The sequence below is a fragment of the Alosa alosa genome, chromosome 15 (assembly GCF_017589495.1).
Source record: "Alosa alosa isolate M-15738 ecotype Scorff River chromosome 15, AALO_Geno_1.1, whole genome shotgun sequence".
In the NCBI taxonomy this organism is placed as follows: Eukaryota; Metazoa; Chordata; class Actinopteri; order Clupeiformes; family Clupeidae; genus Alosa; species Alosa alosa.
Genome location: NC_063203.1, coordinates 27,174,546 through 27,197,108, shown reverse-complemented (window position 1 = coordinate 27,197,108; position 22,563 = coordinate 27,174,546). Strand labels below are relative to the sequence as shown.

General features: G+C 41.9%; 1 protein-coding gene across 1 annotated transcript in view; it reads left to right on the top strand.

Moving 5' to 3' along the window:
- gipr (gastric inhibitory polypeptide receptor) overlaps positions 1 to 22,563 on the top strand; it is a 58,479-nt gene that overhangs the window by 5,340 nt on the left and 30,576 nt on the right. Inside the window, exon 2 of the mRNA XM_048264053.1 lies at positions 22,192 to 22,376. Coding sequence (XP_048120010.1) covers positions 22,311 to 22,376 — 66 coding nt within the window. The 5' untranslated portion in view covers positions 22,192 to 22,310. The remainder of the gene's footprint in view (positions 1 to 22,191; positions 22,377 to 22,563) is intronic.

Sequence of the window (22,563 nt, the reverse complement as noted above, 5' to 3'; positions counted from 1 at the left end):
GTTTTGTGGTGGACTGATGCTCAATGTTTGTACCATCAAGTACCATGTTGATGAAGGCCAAGAGAGATGGTGGCACAGCCCTCTGCTGGCAGTTTTCTTTGAATGACCCGTCAAAAGAGAAAAATGAGTTAAGGATCTCTTTGCGCACTACTTGTGCTGCTCGCATTAAGTGCATGGCATCACTGCCAGTTTGACAGGCTATCATGAGAGCTGGTCCAATGTCCTTCTCAAAACTCAATAGTGTGTCTCTAACGCGTGAATGTGCCCTCAGATGTGGAAGCTCAGAAAGCAGTCGTTCTTTCAGTCTGGTGGTGTGAATCCGTTCACCTACAGTAAGACCAAGTTGTTCCAGCCTGGTCTTGTACAACTGAGCGATATCTGTCAATTTGAAGAAAGGGGTACTGTTCTCATCACTGTTCATGTCTTCCAGATATGCCACTAACTGTGCAAAGGCTATGCCATGTAGACAAGAATCATCTCCATCATTTTGTTTAGATGCAGCCTGCCTGGCTCTGTTGTACAATGAAGACAGTCAGTGGTGATGGTACTTGGCCTCAATGGAAAGGCACACTTCCTCACTGTCAATGTTGTAGCTTGATGCATTATGGAAACCTGAAGAACCTGCAGCAGGCTCATTGCAAAGGAAGCGAGTAGGTTCTGTGGACGGTGAATGGCTGGGGGCAGATCTTGTGTGTACAGTCGATGTATTTTGTTGTTGTGCTGTAGTTACTTTCCCCCGACTTAGCTCATCAAACGCTTTTTTGTTGAGTTTTAGCCAACATCTCTTGTGCTACTTAGCCTTGTGTCTCTTTGTGTCTATACACACGCGATCTGCCCACAGCCATTCACCGTCCACAGAACCTACTTGCTCCTTTTGCAATGAGCCTGCTGCAGGTTATTCAGGTTTCCATAATGCATGCACCTACAACACTGACAGAAATGTGAGGAACAACTTGGTCTTACTGTAGGTGAACGGATACACACCACCAGACTGAAAGAACGACTGCTTTCTGAGCTTCCACATCTGAGGGCACATTTACGCGGAAGAGACACACTCCTGAGTTTTGAGAAGGACATTGGACCAGCTCTCATGATAGCCTGTCAAACTGACAGTGATGCCATGCACTTAATGCGAGCAGCACAAGTAGTCTAAAAGAGATCCTTAACTCATTTTTCTCTTTTTGACGGGTCATTCAAAGAAAACTGCCAGCAGAGGCTGTGCCACCATCTCTTGGCCTTCATCAACATGGTACTTGATGGTACAAACATTGAGCATCAGTCCACCACAAAACCTGCCCTAACAATCTCCCAATTGATAGTCTTTAACAGTAAGAAGTAATGAATTAGTAGTAATTAAAGACACAGCCTTATATTAACATGCTACTGTAGCTACAAATGTGTTCAAGCCCGGTTGACCGGCTTTTTAACTAGGCTACTCTGTTAACATTACCTATTTCAGCCATAACAAATTTCACATTACCAAGCTGACATATCTACAATATACTCTGTTCAATCAATAAACTAGCTTCAGCTCACATAAATGTTCCAGACTGTCTTTTAGTTTAACTAGGATAATTATTTTGATCAATGTCCATGATGTTTACCTCAAAAGCTAACTACCAAGGAAAACTCCTTCCTGGCTATGGTTAAATTAATTTGCAACATGAATAATATTATGCAATTATGTAATAATATTGTTTGTTCATAGTCAATATGTTTACCTGTTAGAATATGTCGATTGAAGTGCTCTCTACATTGTGCGTACTGTGGCCTGTAGCAACAACTCTCTAAAGCAGGGTTTTTTCAACCAGCGGTGGTATTGCAGGTGGTCTGTGAAAATGGTCTAGGGGGGTCACCTGTGGATAATTCTGTGCTGTGAAGAAATTAAATTAGCCACACATCTCATGAAATAACAACTAATAACTGAATAATACAGCGACAACAAAGAAATGAATTGGGATACATAAAAAATGAATATTTTGATGTTTTGTTTACCTTGACCTTTACATAAATGCATTTTCTTGAACTCTGGTGGTTTCAAAGTTATCAGATACAGAATGGGCACCCAAAAGTTAGTGGGAAATGACACCTTAAGTGTTTTTCTACTGTGTTTGGTTGCGGCCATCTTGGATTTGACCTCTCCCGGGCCTCAGAGGTCAAATTTGACTTCCCTCCCAATCTGAAAATAAACCTTATGGTATAACCTAACTATGGTAGAAGTTTCATGTTTCTTTCAAAAAGTGCACAATTCCCCTTGATTTGAGGGCTTAACCGCTGTACTATAAGAGGTTGTCTGGTAACCAGCGAAACTCCTGGTGTGACACTCTCCCTCTCCCTAAGACATGAACTGAACTGAAACAGTGTCAGCATGATGATTACAATGATAATCTTCTGGGATCAGCTGCTGAAGTACTTCAACAGCTCCGAGACCATTTGCCCTGTAATTGCCCTCAGCTTGGAGGCTGCCTCTTACTGCCTTAAAACCTCCCAGAAGACAGAGAATCAAGGAGAAATAAGGCTTTTTTTAAGGACACTTAGTGTAGGAGAGACAACTTATAGTCCCTTTCCTTGATGGCTTTGTTTAATGTTCAAAGTGGGTTAAGACCCTGGCGGTTCAGAATGGGACTGGGTGTCCTCACTGATGAACTAAATAGCATGCAATGCCAGAAGTAACATTTAGGCCAGGCAGGGTATGTGTACCCAAGCACATGGTTATTATTAATTCCTTGTTACTGTTATTAATGCACTCATGATTGTAGGCTACTTCCAAGAACAGAAGTTTGCATTTCCTTTCACTGAGCTGGTGTGACTAAGCCTAGGAGCACAGGAACCGATTTCACAGAGCTACATGTATTGTAGACTGGTCTGTTGTGTTAGGCCAGTCTTAATCTAAAGCAAATCATTAAAAGAAAACTTATAAAGTGTAGAACATAAAAAAACATAGCTGAACTATCATTTTTAAAGATATGGGCCTTCTTCAGCTTGTTTCACCCTAAGGGTTTAGTTTAGATGTCTATCTGGAGTCTAACTATCTAGTATATCTAAGCCATATACGTAGATCTGGCCCCAGGTGTTCAGTAGTGATGCCATGTAGGACAGTCATGTATGGATCAGGAAATCTGCTGGAGGAGCAAGCCGCACTCAATTTGATTAATTTCATTAGATACTTTATTGTCATTGTACACAGAATACAACGAGACATTGTTTGGAACAACCCTGAGATGCCCACAGATAAGCTAAAAAAAATGATTTAAAATAAACTTAAATAAATAGATTGCAGTGACTAATGTGTGTATACTAGCACACAGGTTGGGGTGGTGGGGGGCAGAGGAGGTGAAGTGTGTTCATCAGTGCAACTGCTTGTGGGTAAAAACTCAAGCCTTGTTTGCTTCAGTCAAGTTCTCTTAAATGGTCTACACAGATAAAAGGTTCAGACTGTTCTTTACCAGACGCCCAAAGCGCCATGGACTCACCATGGCAGGTTATGGAATCAAAACCGTGCCGAGAGCTTGTCAGGTGGTAACGTTACTACTGGTCCTCCAATCGCAGGCTGTGATTCTGGTGAATTGTTTATTATTGATGTTTGAGCTCATCAGCCAATCAAATCACGCAGCTCTATTTTATTCTCCTTAAGCAATGTGTTGATTTGCTGGAGTTGTTTATGACTCTGTCCAGGCCATTGTGTTTGTGGACCATTGTGTTAATGAATAAGTATAAATTAATAAGTATATAGTTCCTGTGTACTGAGCCTGGACTGTGTACATTGCAACAGCTGGTGGCTCATTTCCAGTAAGAACTGGAGATGGCCCAAGGCTGTTCCACGGGCTTAAACACCGTCTCAGTGTTCTGTTTCCATAAGCAGTTGTAACATCGAGGACATAAGATTATGCACATATGATAGAAACTTCTAAATAATGCTTAGCCACGACACATGTCAAATTAATCACAAGAAAGACATTTAAACAAGTCATAAAATTGTAAGAAGCCGTATCCTTAATTCATTTGTAAATTTTTTATATATATCTGTAGATCGTTTTTCTTTACAAATATAAGCAAAGTCACTTCTGTTACTAGGCAAACCTGAACAAATACCACCTGTCTGTTTTAAAATTTCTCCGGTTTTATTGTTGCATTGTATTCCATTCCAAAAGTCCTTGGTTCAGCCCCGATTCAGCCCTGCCATACTGAAAATGCTTGGCTCAGTTGCAGATTACAAATCCACTACTTTGTGGACACTGTCAGAGTTCATTACTGTTAATGTTTATGCATGATAGATGCCATATTGTGATTTTTAGCTCCAGACATAGAGTAACATCTCTGAGGTTTATGACCTGAACTTGGCCATGTTTCAGGGGCCAGGCTTAGACCCGAGAGCACAGGTATTTATAACCATTTTGTCAGACATTGATTGACAGTTTTACAACATGTTTACTTGACTACATAAGTATGTAATTAGTCTTTAACCAGGCTCTGTGTGTGTGTGTGTGTGTGTGGTGCATGTGTGTGCGTTATGTGTGCGTGTGCGCGCGCGTGTGTGGAGGTTGCGTGTGTGTGTGTGCGTGTATGTGTGGGTGTGTGCGTGGGTGTGTTTAGGGAAAGGTTTTCATTGAGAGCCTATTCAAAGTCACGCACAAGAGTTTTTGGAAGAGACAGGAAAGAGGTTACGCAAACAGTGTGAGTTTGTGCCCGTTTACTCATTTGGGTGGAACCGCTCGTGTTACTCCCGTCTCTTCCCACTCTCTTGTGTGTGTGTGTGTGTGTGTGTGTGTGTGTGTGTGTGTGTGTGTGTGTGTGTGTGTTTGTTTAGTCTTTGCCGTTTTCTTTTCCAAGTGTCCTTGAGCATCAGCCATTGTGAGTGGACGCCTCGCTAGCCTTTTGTGTTTTCAGGTGATAAGAGTGGTCCAAAGTTAAATGAGTACTGCACTCACGCTCCGAGGTTCATTTATTCATTTGTTTGACACTTTTGCCCAAAGCGATTTACAAAAAATATTGGGAGCAGTCAAAGTACACTGTGAATATGAGGCAATATTGCAACAATGAGTATTGCCTTGTGTAAGACTAGAATGGACTATGCCATGGAAGGCTCTTCAGCCAGCACATTTATTTCCGATGGAGCGTCAGTAACAGCATCTTCTGTTATATGCTCTGCTCCCTTTGTGTTCACTCTGATACTAAATATCTTGTGTATGCCCAACAGGGCAACTCTTTATTCAACTTTGACACATACCTAAAATCCTTCAGCATTTTAACATGCTTATTGACTAGGTGCAACACCCAACCGGGTCTGTGTAAACAGGTACTGTACGCTAAACACCCAACCCGGGTCCGTGTAAACAGGTTCGCTAACACAATAGCCGCCACAACACAGGTCAGAAAGCCAATTACAGTTCAGAGATGTATCAGGACGGATAGGCCGAGAAGAAGGCCGTGGCAAGATAAGTGTGTTTAGTGTGAAGTGAAAGAATACGATCATGGGAAGTTAAAGGCGACTCTACGGAACATTTTCAACTTAATAAAACAGTTTAGAAATCATTGTGATGGTTAAATGACCTTTTGTGGCTTAAATGCAGAGGTTTGACTGATGGGATAAGAGTTTTGTTGTTATTGTTGATGTTGTTTCGTGCATAAACTCCAGCTGTAGATAACAATAACAGTGAAATATCCTCCATGCTCCTATTATGGTGAATACAATTGAAAAATATTATAGACTCCTGCAGGCAAAATAGGAGCCAAATACGCAACACTTCACTGTGCTCAATATTTTTCATGAAAAATGATGAGCTGGAACACCAGAAGATTTCATGTGTTTTTTCACAAATTATGCACAGTTCTCGTCCATGCCTTTCCCTAAGTCACCATAACCCTCGGATCTCACCGAAAAGCTCCAAATAAAGCCATACACAAGATCATTTATGTTTGGCCTGGCAGTGGACAACAGACCAGCAGTGATTGAAGAATGGCGAATGAAAAATGTTTTCCCAGTCGAGTGCTCATCAACATGGCATGCCTGGCCACGGCCGGCCAGCTCTCTGATGTCTCAACATCTAAGAAATCTGATCAAAATAGTGAACCACATGCACACACACACACACACACACACGTGCATGCACATGCACGCACACATACACACGCACTCAGTGTGTCTTCAGTGTCTTTTCCTTCTGTCTGGGGGACAGTGTCTTCCTTCTGTCTGGGGGACAGTGTCTTCCTTCTGTCTGGGGGACAGTGTCTTCCTTCTGTCTGGGGGACAGTGTCTTTTCCTTCTCTCTGCTCTGTTCCTCTGCACTTCTCTCTATTTTGCTCCACTGTTCTGTTCCACTGTTCCTTTCCACTGTTCTGTTTCACTGTTCCGTTCCACTGCTCTGTTCCACTGTTCTGTTTCTCTGTTTTGCTCTTCTGTTCCTGTACTCTCTCAGGATAGGACAGGGCTTGTGTCCTGTTCTGGTTGTGCTGTTAGTATCAGGGTTGATGTGGTTTCTGTTACCCTGCATCAGCTGTTATTGAGCAGTAGTCTGAGAATCGCTAGCATCACTATGATAATAAGTTCCATTCTCAGGGACCATGCACACGTGCAGAATGCAAAGATTCACTGTATAGTGCCTCAAATTAATGGGTTAATTCAGAATTTAGCCAGAGTGCACAGTACATAAAGGTTTTAGGAGACACTCCACTGGTGGTTTGAAGTAAATATTGCAAATCCAGTAGTTTTAAATTAAGTTTGAATATCCGTCCACTGTAGTGGACACCATGCATGAAAGGGTTAAATATGCATACGTCCTCAACTTCATGACGTCATGAGCTCTGTGTACAGGCAACATTGTCTTTAATAATAATACTATTGCCTTTTTTGCTTTTATTTTCTATTATTCCTTGCTTTTATTTATGTACAAAAACTGAATTACCCCTGTGCAGGGGTTATAATGCATCATGCAATGTTAATATTGTACTCTGCACAATGACAATAAAGTTGAATCTAATCTAATATCATAATCCATTTAGAAAACATATAAATAATAAATCATCAAAAAACATCATGTAAACATCTTTAAATGTTACATCATGTAAACACTATAAAAATATCATTAAATACAACCTTGTCATAAAAACATCATAAAAACACCACCAAGAAAAACATCATTAAATATAATTATTTTACTGAATACATTCACTGATTAACAAATAAAACCTAAAACTGTCGATAAGTATGAATTGATTTAATCAGTAAAGAGTGAGTGAACTGAAACTTCACTTCACTTTGATATGTCAGCCAGTGAAAGCTCAGGCAGAACCTGTTAGAGGCACTTGCGCTCCAACTAAGCACTGCTGTTCCACTCCCAGCCACCCATTACCCCACAGCTGTCACATATGTCGTATCTCCCTCATTAACTAACGTCTGTGCTGTAGCCAAGCAGGTTAATTAGCAACCACCACAAGGCATCAGGTGTGAGTAATGAAATTCACATTTATATTCATATCTGTGCATCGATCTGTGAGGCGAGGGACCTGTCCTGCACGTCCACTGCTTTGTGACCTGGACTAATGAAGCCAGCATGGCCAGACCACATCACATCCCTACTGCTAACCAAAGATTAGAATGAATTTCCCCTGGGGATCAATAAAGTATCTATCTATCTATCTATCTAGATTCTAGAACAGAGCTCTGTTCTAGAATCTTTGCTGCAAACTGAGAGGAAGGGGGACTTGACCAAACTCAAGCTGCCTTCTTGTGACCTTGAATCCAAACGCATGACACATGAAGGATGCCTGGAGAAGACCATGTCAGCTTTTTCCTTTGGTTAATCTCTGGAGCCACTGCGGTGTGCAGACATTCTCTTTTTGTTCATGTCTCTTTAAGCATGCCTAGCCTTTCTGCAAACTGAATGGAACGAGACACTCCCCAACCAATGAATGAAGGAGAGAGTAAAGGTGCAAAAGAACTTGGGATTGATCCATCTGGAATCCTCTGTCTGGCCTGCCCTGCAAAGATCAGAGTACACAAGGACTTCTTACAGGATCAGTAGAAAATCTCCATGTGGATAATTAAGGATAATGAACTCTGATCTCTGAAATATCCTGTCAATTTGATAGACAGCCCTGGTGTGAATCTGGCCCAGATGATCTGACTGTGCAGGTTAAACAGTCGGTCCGCTTCGCTAAATAAAATACTGTTCAGTGTTTTTTCTATGAATGCAAAAGTTTTCAGACAAGGAGAGTCATCCACACAGTTTAAAATATATTATTAATATCCATTACATAAACTATACTCATACTGTATGCGCTCACTGATTGCTATTAGTTCAAGTACTGCACATAAACATCCTTTCCCGTTAATTAAATGTCATTATTTAGCCCACTGCAAAGGTCACCACTGCAGCACAGAAGATGAATAACACACCAGCATACGGCAGTTCACAGAGACCGAATGCAAATCCATCCTTTCAGAAACATGAGGTTCAACTCTGAACCTCTACATTGGCCAAAACTCAATGTTTAAATAATGGAGGACCAGTGAATTCTGATGAAGCCCACTGTATAATTTCCTTGAATTTCCCCTTGGGGATCAATAAAGTATCTATCTATCTATCTATCTATCTATCTATCTATCTATCTGTATGTCTCTAGGGGTGGTTATGCTAAAGTGGTTTCCCAACAGACTCTTCCATATCTACAGTCATATAGTCTATAGGAATTCCCAGAGGGATTTATTTCTCATCTTATGTTACTATTGGGCGGTGAGCACTGAACTCCAGCATGATTATGTATATATCTATATTTATCAGGTTTATCTATCTTTAGAAAAATGAAACATTAAAGCGATGCGACACTAACTCGGCTGGTCATGTGGGTTGTTGGTGAGGCAGCATGCGTCCTCCTAAGCTATACTGCAATCTCTTCGCCTGGCTTCCTGGAATGCCCCTCACTGTGGCCAGACCAAGCTTGCTGACCAGCAGGAGACCCATACAGTATGCTACCCTGCCATGCCAAGCGTGGGACCTATCTGAGCACAACATGCACAGGACTGATGGCCAGTGTGCATATTAGATGTTGTATTAATGGTGCTGTCTTTGCCCAAAGCAACATTCAGCATAGGTAGATAAGGGACATTTTAGGCATTTTTACAAATGTGTGTGTATGCATGTGTGTGTGTGTGTGTGTGTGTGGATACCCTCTTTTTTTTTCAGTCTTAAATATTGAGACTCGTATACCTCCAGCCTGACCTGTCCAAAATCAGGGCTGTGCCTCCACAGACACACCTGTTATGGTACCTGTCACATCTTGACCTTGATACTGAACAGGTGTGGTGCCCATAAGGGGTCTGGCTCTTGTACTGAACAGGTGTGGTGCCCATAAGGGGTCTGGCTCTTGTATTGAACAGGTGTGGTGCCCATAAGGGGTCTGGCTCTTGTGAGGGTGTGTCTTTTATTTAAAAGCAGAGGGAACCAGGCCACAGGCACTTCACTGCATTTCTAATACACGTGACAACACGTGAAGGAGCAGTGTGTAGGTCAGGATTAAGGTGACCTCTTAGCAGATATGGAATATCGTGTTCAATAACCTGTGGCTATGAATCGCCATGTTTTTGTTGGATTAGTAAGAGCTCTTTGTGTCTTCTACACAGGAACCAGGTTCTCGTCCACAGGTATTTGTGGGAGTTTGCAGAATAGTATATTAAGTATATTCCTCTGATGTCCTTGTACTTCTCTGAGGTGGTAGTTGTCTGTTTTCTGAAAACCTGTTTTCTGTTAATCTTAGGCCACACACACACACACACACACACATACACACGCGCACACACACGCTCACACACACACATACATTTGAGTCATATATTTGCTTTTGATCTAGCCATTGGCTTTTGATCTAGCCATTTTATTAAGCACACCAAATGCTCTCTCCATGTCTTCAAAGCACATCATGCTTGATGGCATTACTGAAATTGCTCCCTTTGTGGTCTTTGTAGATTTGTAACGCAATAATGTAGTAATGCTTGATTGCGTAATAATAACAAATGATTATTATGTAGAAAAGGGTATCTCTGGCACTCTAGCCCACAGGTAGGCTACTCATGGGACAAGAGCACAGCATCAGCAGCTGGCCCCCGGGTCACTTCAAATGACACTGCACCCAGGGAAGGACTGGAGCTCACACAAATAGCTTTTGTAAATATTTACTCAGTGGACTCTGAGAAGATGCTGTGTGCTGAACATTAGTCGTTTGCACCTATTAACTACTCCAAAAAGGCTATTTGTGTGCTCTAGTCCTTACGTGGGTTCAGGGCCTGTTGTAAATTATTATTCTGTCATTTCTGTTGATGAACAAGCAAATATTAAATTGTTGATTAGTCCCATCTAATCCATTTTTATAAAGTTTCAAAAAATGCGTTGCATGTTTCTCTATGGAGAACAGACATTTGATGGCAGAAACATTATGGGATGTTTCTTAAAAGTTAGGAAGAAGTGACACTCCGAGACTGGCACATCAGATTAAATATGATGATGGCTGTCAGTCAACAACCTGTCTGCCAGATAGCATGAGTGAACAGCATTGCATTTTCAGATCACCTCAGTATTTGGTGAAGGCAGATAATGAACTACTACTTTCATTCTCCTTGAAATGACCTTGAAGTTGCTTGGGCCCTTCTGTAATAGATGAGCCTCCCTATGGAAAGACAATCAATACCATGCCTACGTGCGGACGATGAAAGTAGACTAAGCGGGTATAGTAGGTCTGCTGTAAGTCATTAATCAGTCGTGGCCTACTGTACTGGTTAGGGCTTAGGGCTTGGAACTGAAGGGTTGCCGGTTCGATCTCCGACCTTGAGCAAAGCACCTAACCCCTCACTGCTCCCTGAGCGCCACTGTAGCAAGGCAGCTCACTGTTCCGGGTTAGCGTGTGCTTCACTTCACTGTGTGCTCTGTGTGTTCACTAATTCACGGATGGGATAAATGCAGAGACCAAATTCCTTGTATACATAAGTATACTTGGCCTAGAGACCTGATTTATTTAAATAGCTTGAGAGTAATTCTTTAAATAGACAATGTTCAGTTGCAGCTGCATTGCAGTAGTCTCCTCCCTCTTTTGTTTGGATGGAGTACACACACATTTGATATTGTTGGATGTACATTTGTTGTTTCCATCTACTGCCCAGTGCTGTGAGAGAGCAGTCCGTACGTCTAAATCAGGATGATGAAAACGATGTAGGATTAAAACGCTTGGCATTTGCTTGCTCTTGCATGTGGGAGGAAGTCCTTCAAAATGGAACCTCTCTTCTAAGTCCACTTCTTGTTGCTGGCGGAAGATTGTGTATACACACCGCGCTCCAAAGCATAAGATGTCTGGCGTTGTGACCATTGAAGCTAGGTGGGAGCGTGCCCAGTGATAGTTTTGATATCTGAAGCTTTTGAGTTTTAAAACAATCCTTCCAAAAGTCTTTTCTGGGGAAGGACCTCAACTACCCTACCCCCAACACACACTCACGCATACATTCTCTAATTGTGCCCACCCAAAAGTTTGGCTTGCACAACACCCCTGGTTTGCAGCGGAACTATTGTTCCACAAACACCTCATGTGCTCTCATAAAGATCTTCTTGTTATTGCTTTAAGGGATTTCGTATGGGAACACTTTAGCTAAACTGTCTCTGTCTCTATGTGATCTGAACAAGGAAGCACCTGGGCTCAGTAATCGGTGATTAAAGTTTCAATGCAGTCTGGCTTTTTGTTGATATTAATAAATAAGGAAGCAGCCGCAGAAGGATATTTTTGCCTAATTACATCCCGAAAGCCTCTTACCTCCTACTGTATGATAAATGTTCTTTTTATCACTTTAAAATGATTCGTTCTAAGAACACTTTGGGAGCTAAACTGTGTCTAATGATTTGACAGCTAAATATAGAGGCCATAAAGAAACCATTTCCTGGACTCTAACACTCCTTACCTCCGAAGTTTCAATTATGTCCTATCCTCATAGCTTAGAAAGACAGAACTCTTAAAGTGGTCTAATGGTAGCAGGAAATATTATACTTTTATACCAGGTGAGGGGTGTCGATAAAGTTCCTCGCGTTTGAAAGCTTTTAGAGAGCCGTGTAAAGACGCCAGGCTATTATGCTCTACAGCCGCTAATGGCCTATAGGTAAATATAGATCTCTGTTTTGACAGTTTTCTTTTTGTCTTCAGTTACTGAAAGGTTTTCACAGAAGTATTGACAGCCGACCTGGAAGGTTGACACCAAAGTGTATGTTTTTTTTCCTTTGCACAACACTGTCAGGGATGAAAAGTAGGTCTCTGCTTGATTTGTTGACATTTCTGACACCATATCCTGAGGAGAGAGACCCTCAAAAGCAACTCCTCCCTAATCCTCCCTGGAAGCCTATTCCCCTCGTTAAGGCTTCAGCTCTGCCACCAGCTTGCAGACATTCCTGCAGACACACGCACAGCATCAGTAAACCCCTGTAGAAGATTCCGAGGTTGTCATGGTGAATTGTTCCCAGCCTGTTAGAGGTTTCGTGGTCACCCTTTGAAGTCCATTCCACCGCTACTCAGGAGCAGCTCATCATTTTCATCATTGCCATGGTCAGAGCTCAATATCCTTTGTGTTCTCCAAACCAGCCAACATCAAGACCACTTTACACACCGGCTTTGTTAAAGCATCTCTAAGCTTATCTTACTGAGTGATTGCTGCCTGAAAAGGTGTTGCACATTTGAAGAGTTTGGTTCCAAAAAGCTATAAATTCATTTTTGAAAACATTAACACGTCATGTTATTTAATTGTGTATTTCAGGTAATATCAATAAAATTGCAGTTCTGTTGTTTTAATTGAGTACAGATAAATCAAATAACAATGCCCTGTTACATTTCCACTGAAATTACTAGGCAAACAAAATTAGAATAAATGATTTATGAAAAAATGGAGGATATAGCATTTTGGAACTAAACATTTGTTGTTCATTAGCCATAGCTTAACACCCAGCCCTGTAGGCAATTATAGCAGGCCATATCCATGGAAGACATGTTGTACTTGCCAATCAGTCATTGTGTGTCAAGCCTGTCCTTGCCGTGAGGTCAGGTGTAAATTTATTTTTAAAGAAACCCATCGGGCAAAATTAAGTGTTTCAATTCGCTTTTTTATTTACTTGTATTGACAGCCTTCAGTCCATCCTCCGTCAGCCTGCAGAGGCAGCCGAGCGTGTCTCGTGTCTGTCAGACAGCAGGCACATAGCCAGGAGACAGGTTCCAATCAGTAAGCACCTGAAGCTCACACAGGAATTATCACGCATCATTTCACTGCATTAATAACAGAGGATTAGGGCTCGCAGCACTGCCAGGGTGTGGGATTTGTTAGTGCTTGTAAGGGTGATGAGACTCAGTGCCCAGCTGCATGCTCTATGTGGGCAAAGAATATTAATATGAATGAGGCTCAGACATGGAGAGGGAATGAGCAACAAGATTAAAGACGGACAGTTGTTGGGCGTAGAAATGCTGTAGAGGAGAATCTCATTTAGCCACAACTGGACGTGGTGGTGTAAGTCACAAAGTTCAGTGTGAGTCTTACAAGTAGACTGCAGAGAGTGCATGGCTCTCCGCTCCGATCTGTGAAGTAACTGGAAGTATGACCAAGGATCTGTGTGTCCATGTCTTTCATTATTTAATCACTTCAGTTAAGACTGCGGAGATTGATAGGGACCAGTCAAGGTTGAGGCTAGTCTTTCTTTTCGGAAATGGACAACCTCAATCTGTATCGACACATCTTCACTACAAAGTGTCTTTTTGAAATTGTCAGCTTGCATGTAGTTACATGCACTTCATCGTAACTTCATCGTAACTCAAACAGCATTTGATTTGCGGTACAAAAGAGTCACGCTGTTGGACACTGGACGTGCCCAGTCAAAGAGGCTACCAATGAAGGAACTGTGAGAATACAAATACATGATGTCATGAATACATAAAACATTCATCTACTCAACCATAGCGTGCACACACACACACACACACTTACTCACTCACACACACACACACAGTCACACATCACACACACACACACTCTCACACACACACACACACACACTCACTCACACACACACACACACACACACACACACAAAGCAAGATTACTCAAATTCTTTTACTCGCATGTAAGATCAAGCTCAAAGCGGCTGTGATTTATGTAATTCAGCGACATTAAATCTGTTCACATGTTGTCCTAGGGTCAGATATCTCTTACATTACATAACTTGACATTTTCATGGCTTTGGACCTATTGTGGTCTCATGTGTTTAGAGTGCCAAATGAAGCTGACTGTTGTGTCTGCTACACATGTGAGAAAGAAAAACATACAATCTTTCAATAAACATTTTTCAGGCACAGGATCAAAGAAACCCTCTCCACAAGAGGTAAAGAAAAACAATCTACACACACTGTTGTTTTGAGCAAATCTTTTGTTTTGCTTCAAAATTTGACGTGAATGGAAACGGCATGTATTTACCTACATCAAACAAAGAATCAAGGATCAGGACAGTGTTTCAACTCCTCAAGATGTGCACAGATTCAGGACAGCACAAGGCTCCTCGCAGCTCGAGAGTAATACGTTTAGAGTAAGATGGTAGGAAGTCAGAGGCAGCTTTATTGCATTTTCCATGTTTTTCGCCTTATACCTAGACTCAGTGGGTTCAGAAGCCATTATGTATTCATCAATGTCATGCCAATGGTGAAATATTAACTGGTGCGGCACTCTGCCGTCTCTGACTGGAAGAGACAAGATGTTCCTTTCAAGCCCACCGCCCCATGACATGAGTCATGCTGAAATAACCCAACGGGGCTCCAGATCCAGATTCCCAGGCAATGTCAGTGCTAATCACCCACACCCACACACACACACACACACTCTAAGTAAATCGCAGCTGTTTCTAAGCCTTCATTAGGCTGAGTGCTTGCTTCATGTGTCCACGTGAAGTCTCTTTGTGAAGAGGTATGGAGCACTGGCCTAAATTATAGACAGGTTTTCAAGAGGCCAGTGGGCTTTTTAACACAGAGTTGGGATCAGTTGAATGATCCACTGAATAAATTCTGTGGGTGCAGTTAGAGAGGTTCGCAAATTGGCCAGGACTTTTGGGGAGCAGTCGTTAATTGGTTCAGGTACCATGTACAAGGCCCAAGTTACTTTGTCACCACACTGACTAATATACAGTAAGTTAATTGGTTATGAATCTAGAAAAGCTATGAATCTTACAGGGGCCAGTTCTCTGCTCTCTTCTGTCCAATGTCTATTTGGTTCCAGTGGACCAAATTCTTTAGAACATCCGTATTGGTTACCATAGCAGATGATACATGTAGATGTCTGTCTCTCACCAAGCCTAAAGACATACTGTGTCAGTGTTTAGAGCAAATAAATAACAGTTTGTTGGTTTCCATCCAACTCATTTGCATCTTAAATACATTCATGGATATGCGGCTAAACAAAATACAAATCATTGCACATTTCTGTCAGCTGTATCATGCAAATAAAAAATGGACCCTCCTAATTAACGAATCAGGTGGGACCAGCTGTGGGCTTGAAATGTAAGATTGCCAGGCAGAACAAAAACACCTTATGAAAATGCAACAATTACATGCTTTGCTGATTTGTATTTGTTTATTTTCTTTTGATCAATATTCTATATATGTTTTCTCTCTCTTTCTTATTTTTGATTTATTGATTTAAGAGTCCATAGTCCAATGTGAGATCTATATCTGAGGTATGTTGTTTGAGATTGTTGAGCATAACAATGCATTGCTTTGTTTGATAATAAAAACAGTGAATTCAACAAAAAAAAAACTATGATTTTCCATGAATAAAAATGTATCTTTTGGGGGTGCAGTGTAGCGACTGGCTACAGCACCTGTACCCCAATTGGGCCCAAGTGCCTTGGAGTCCAACCCAGGTCATTTCCCAATCTCACTCCATCTCCCCATCACTCTCTCCTGTCTGTCTCCACCACTCTCTCCTGTCTTCACTGTCTTCTGCAAAAATGCCCCAAAAGATATACTTTAAAGAAATGTATTTTTTAATTGATTTTTATTACTAAAATACAAATTATACTAACTAACACTTAATACAATATATAAAAATATACTAAAATACAAATTACAAACATACAAATTATACTAACTAACACTTAATCTAAATCAATTCTAAAAACAGTATCCACATAGTGGTGATTAATCAATCAGAGGCGCTTGCAATGACTGAGGCAGGGACTGAGCCTGTGATTCTCTGTGCATAGTAAGGTATGGTATGGTGCTCTAAGGTGCTCTGTGTGAATGAGTGTCATAGTGGTAGTGCAATGGTGATAGTGCAAATGAGTAAGTCCAACAGTGCAACAATGCAGAAATAAAGTAAAGTAAAGTCTATATATCTATATATTTAACTAATTAAGAAAATGTATAAGTGTGGCCACAGTTCGGCTGTGGCATGGAGGGGGGGGGGTTATGCATATGTGCTAATGTGCTAATATAGCACGCAAACAGTGAGGCATAAAGACAGTGGTACAAGTGGCTAGTGGACAGACAGTACCAAACATGGAGGGGGTGAAGAGGCAGACAGACTATGCAGAGAAGTCTATCTCTCCTCTTCCCTTAAGTGAGGCATTGAACAGTTCAATGGCCCTGGGGACAAATGACTTTCTCAGTCTGTCAGTTGTGCAAGGCAATCAATCTAACAACCTACCAATCACTCTAGCAACCTTTTGCAGGTTATGTGACTGCATAAATTGGAAACCAAAATTCATTTGAAGCAGAAAACTCATCACACAGGACAGAGACCTCACTGCACTTCAGTTCAGCTACCCCTCAGCACAGCAATTCCACTCACCTAGGAAGTTTAGAGTTTACACAGCAATTCCACTCACCTAGGAAGTTTAGAGTTTGCATAGCAATTCCACTCACCCAGGAAGTTTAGAATTTACATAGCAATTCCACTCACATAGGAAGTTTAGAGTTTACATACAGTAGCAATTCCACACATCTCAGTTTAGAGTTTACACAGCAATTCCACACACCTAGGAAGTTTAGAGTTTACATAGCAATTCCACTCACCTAGGAAGTTTAGAGTTTACATAGCAATTCCACACACCTAGGAAGTTTAGAGTTTACATAGCAATTCCACCTAGGAAGTTTAGAGTTAACATAGCAATTCCACACACCTAGGAAGTTTAGAGTTTACATAGCAATTCCACTCACTTAGGAAGTTTAGAATTTACATAGCAATTCTACACACCTAGGAAGTTTAGAGTTTGCATAGCAATTCCACACACCTAATGTAGGAAGTTTAGAGTTTACATGGTGGTGGGAGATAACCTGACCCTAGCCAGATGAATGTCGTTCCGCTTAGCTCCGCCTAGCTTCACTCACATCCATCTGGGACCTCTTCCATTGAGAGTGATTTCTCCAACCAACTTTATGGTTTAGCCAATCAGGACGCAGGGCGGGAGTTTCATAGATGTGACATAGCGTAGAAGCGACTGTGAGTCTGTTATTAGCGTCCACGGGTTGGCTTCGGGAGTGTGAGTGGTTGAAGTAGCACGTCAATAGATGACGGACAAGTGGCTTATTCAATCATATGCAAGCATTTTTTGATTAGGCCCAGCCTTCTGAAGCAACACTTCAATGGATCGGTTCCAGATGGATGAGTGGAGCTAGGCGGAGCGAAATTCATCTGGCTATTGCCAGGTTAGGTGGGAGTGTAGTGTAGCCGGGTTTGCATGCAATAGCCTGAGAAGTGGTGAATTTGATTTCCAGCTGCCACCATTGTGCCTTTGAGCAAGGTACTCAACCCCTGAGTTGCTCCGGAGAGTCTGGCTCTGGAATTAATTGGGAATAAATTGGCAATCTGTAAGCTTTGGATAAAAGTGTGAGCCAAATAAATGAATAAAATAAAGATGATCTGTTCTATGTTTTGTTCTGGTTGAGAATTACGTTACGGTCACTGACCTCTCATGGCCAGAGAGTCATGACTTTATGCAGTAGAACAGCACATTCCCAAACACAGAGAAGCTCCACGTCATCTGAGCGTCCCTGCTGACGCATGCAAAAACCCCACGTCCTACTCTACCACACTGTTCAGCGTGACACTTTAGAAGAAATTCCACATTAATAATAGAGCAGGAGCCCTGGCATACATCATTTATCAGAAAAAGTTGCTGACCAAATGTACTTTTTCTTGATTTGAAAGATGCCAGAGATTTTCCGTCTGTGCTGAGAGACTTCTGCAAGAGTTGCCCCCCATTTAACCTGTGTGACTGAGCTTTGGGCCTCCAGCCAGAGAATATTAAAACTGATCTAATTAAGCACCAGAAGTCTAGCTGGTTTAATTCAACATTTGCAGTTATTCATTAAAGGAACAAGCCAACTTTTTGGGGATATTATCTTATTTGTAGTCTACCGAGTTAGAGTTAGATAAGAGGATATACTGTTCTCTTCTCTGTGCGCGCAGTAACCTTACCCAGTTAACTGTTAGCCTAGCTTAGTATAATTCACTGTAAGTGGGTTATACCAGTTAGCATATAGCTCCCAAAAGTGACAAAATAGACTTCCAAACAACTCCAAAATGATCTTATTGGAACTTGTGTATTTGCCATGTGTATAAACAATGTAGAATGAGACACATCATGTTTCTAAGCAGATACATCCTGGGAACTTGATACTTTCTCACATCTCTGATGTTTCCTGGGAAGTGCTGCTGTGTGTAATCACGGCATCTATGTAGCAGTGCTTCGCCAAGACGAAAATGTAGTTCCAAGTTCCAAGTATGTATATAGACTAGAGTGGGGGATGGAAAAAAATTGAGAAGCATGATTTATTAATGTACCTACATCTAGTTTAGCCAGTGCACATATCTGAAGTAGCTTTCAGTGCAGGAATATTATGCAGTCTATCAGTTTGTGTGCTCTGCAAACTATTGTAGTGTATAAAGTAGTGTTTATTCTATTATCATGTTATTGTGGTGTTTAAGATCTCCTCTGCATTGCAGCTTGAATGTTATTCCTCATTTTGTAAGTCACTTTGGATAAAAGCCATCTGCTAAATGAATACATGTCAATGTATAAAGGACATACTGTATTACAGCAATATTATACACTACAGTAGTAGTCCAACCAGGCTTTCTCAAACTTCTTTGACCTGAGGCCCTGTCATGGCAGACTGACACACACCATGCCCAACACACATCCCACCGCCCTCCTTCGTGAAATAGTCAGTCAATATCGTGCACACATGGAGTCAGTCAACATGTTCCACATCTTTATTCTCACAGAGCAGGATGCATGGAAAGTAGCCACCTGGCTCAGACTTCCATTTATGTTTTGTTTTGCTGTTTGTTGTTGTTTGTTTGTTTGTTTGTTTGAAAGTGCATCACTGCTCAGTGATCGGACCTCAGTGTGAATGTGGATGCCATACTGATGAGGAACCCCCAGGGTGCTGTCAACCATTTGCGTGAGTCGCTTGTTGTTGACTAATAAGAGAGAAGACGTCCCTGCGCTTAGCCCTCATTAGTGTGATGGTCCTGAGGTCAATATACTACACTACAGAAATACACCCCAGACAACATCAGGAGTTAGTGTGGAGCGCCAATGAGCTGGAGTTGATTGATTGGACTGAACAGAATTTCAGTGTGTCTGCAACGGCGTTCCTCCAGAGCAGGGGTGTCAAACTCATATCAGGAATGGAACGAGACCTCACGGGGGCCGTCATCGTCGTGGTCCTTATCATTCTTTTGCATGGGTATAGGAGTGTTGTTAGATGGTACGCTTCTTTACTGTACCCACTTATGAGCAAACTATAGCACAAGTCATGTACTGCTGTCATATACTGCTCTTTTTAGATATTGCTTATTACGCATTGTTGAAGATGTCTGGATGTGAATATTTTTTTCTCTAATTTTCTCTTCCTACCCAAAACATCTGGGGGGCCGCATCATGAATCTTGCTGGTGGGCCTTATGTTTGACACCCGTGCAATAGGGGCTTTGTCTGGGAGACAGTTTCCAGGCAGATAAATGGATGTCTCTGGCCACTATGTGTAGTCAGCCACCTGCTATGCTGTGTGCTGCCTTTGAACCATCATGCATGCGTGACTGCCTCAGTTTATTATCAGTCCTGTCCAGACTTTTGGTGTAACGTCACGTGTGACAGGATAGCTCTTCTGATCGGTTTTCTAGACCAAAGATGTGTCAGCCAAGCAGTCATCATAGAGGAAGGTGCTGGCCCGGTGGTGATGGATATTGGGCATCTCATTTTAATAGCACATTTTTACTATCTGCATGTTCTGTATAGCCGCTGGCAGTCAGTAGATGACATGCAACAACTGGCAATCAGTATTCAAATGGTACTTTTGCAAAGCAATGCTTGGGGGCATTGTAAACTGAGAATGCTTTTTGATATTTTTGAATTTACATTATATTTACTCTGAAGATGTCTGTCTCCTAGGCATATGACTGTGGCATTGTTGTGGGTACAGTGAAAGCAGGTGATGATCTTGCCTGATGATTGATGTCAGGGATGTGGAGTGGGGTGGTGGTTGGATATTTCAGAGACATGGCAACAAATGAAAAGATCTAAAGTGAAAATGATTTTTACATATTCATATATATTCTAATCTCCATAATTATTCATCAGTCTATTTCACCTTTGGCAGAGATGCAAGCTTTAGAGAGGTAGCATTTAAAGACTAATCTGTTAAGATTCAACATCAGTATGTGAAATTGTTGTTGAATAATTACTAAACATGGCCTTAACCAAATCCAACCCTGACTTTGACCATCATTTGTAGTTAACAGAGTGTCAACAGATAGTTTGTTGATAATCTGAGCATCTGCAGATAGTCTATGGGAAGTCTTGACTGATGGCCACACTTTCCCTGGCCATGCTTCTGTTTGATGGCCTTTGCATTGCGACCAGGTCCTCTCTGGTTCAGTATGCCCCTCTGATCCTTGCATTATGCTCCCTGGTGGTCCCCCTCCCCGCCTACCACAGTGCTGTTGTAATGGTCCTATCACCTTGCGACATGGTGAAGCCCCTACAGATGGCCCACAGCATCGTCCAGAGCATGGACCGGAATGAGCATCTGGTGTTCGATCAGCCACAACAAGGCACAGGTCATTCTGCTGTTTGCTAACTGCCCCTGCCTGGTTTTCCATAGCGTGGCAGCTTGACTTGCATTAGGTTCCACTCATTCATGAGTCCTTATAGTGACCATCATATGGACAGCGACACCAAGGTACCTGGATCTCAGGTTTATGCCTCAACTCAGATCCTAGCGGGTGTTCCTCTGGAGAACAATGTCTGGACTTGTTACCTTGCCACTGCAACCATTCATATCACACTCACATTCTTTCCAAAATCCAGTGACAATGAGTGGGGGTCTTCCTCTGACACAACATGTAGCTTTCTTATTTGTTCTGTACTTTTTGCCTCTATTCAGATAGGACAATGACGAGTGACAGGATCTTGAATTTCACCTTGGGGATCAATAAAGTGTCTCTATCTATCTATCTATCTATCTATCTATCTATCTATCTATCTATCCATCTAGGAAGTTAGTGGGAGAGAATGTGACAAAAATGCTAAAATGCCCCCTTCGCCTCCTTTTTGGTTGAAGTCTTAAACATGGGGGCCCTCACTCTGCGTTCCCTCTGGCTTCTTCAGAAATGATTGTTGACATGTTGAGATGTTGTACATTTGTTTGCGTTGTATTGCCTGCCTCCTTTGTGCTGCAGGCTGCTTGTACATGTAAGCACATGTAAATGTTTCAACAACAAAGAATACAAATGTATGTGTGTGTGCATACTGTGCATTTATATTTTACTCACTACTACTGAAAAAAGCGTGTCAGTGGAAAAAACATGTCCGTTTAAAGTGTAAATGCTGCCTAATGCTGTTTTTGTTTTATTTTTCAGTTCTGTATGTATGTATTTGCTGCTGTGTAGATATTCCATCTGAGCTCACTAGGTTACCTCCTGCTCGATACTGTATATATGATTTATCTGATGCCGTCTCCAAGCCTGTCTTTGCATCTCAGACAGCTTTGATGCTTTATTTATAAATAAGCCGTGGCTGATATTGCTGTGTGTAATGCACCAGTCATGCTGTAGTTGACGCAGCATCTCACAACTGATGGATTTTTGAGTGTGTTTGTAATGCTTTTTGTGATGCTGTGTTCCCCTCAGCGTGATGGGGCCGCTGCTGTGGGCTTCTGAGGGGAGCCCCCTGATTGGTCAGGCCCGGTGACGACAGTGGGACCTTTGAGATGACCATCCCCACTCCTGCGTCGGCACTGGTCTGAGTGATGAAGATTACGACCAACACTGGCCTCTTCGTCTTCCTCACTCTGTCTGTGCTCTGCAGAATTAAGGTGGGCGCAATCACCAGTCATGTCATGGTCACTTGAGCTCACCCTGACTGACCGGATGTCCGAGTCTAATCCACTGAGATTGAATGAGTTTTCTACCGCTCTGTGCTCTGCTGAAGCTGGGTTGTGTTGTTGGCTGACAGAGTTTTGTTGTGTGCTGTTTTAAAGGTTATTTTGGCTCACTTCCCCC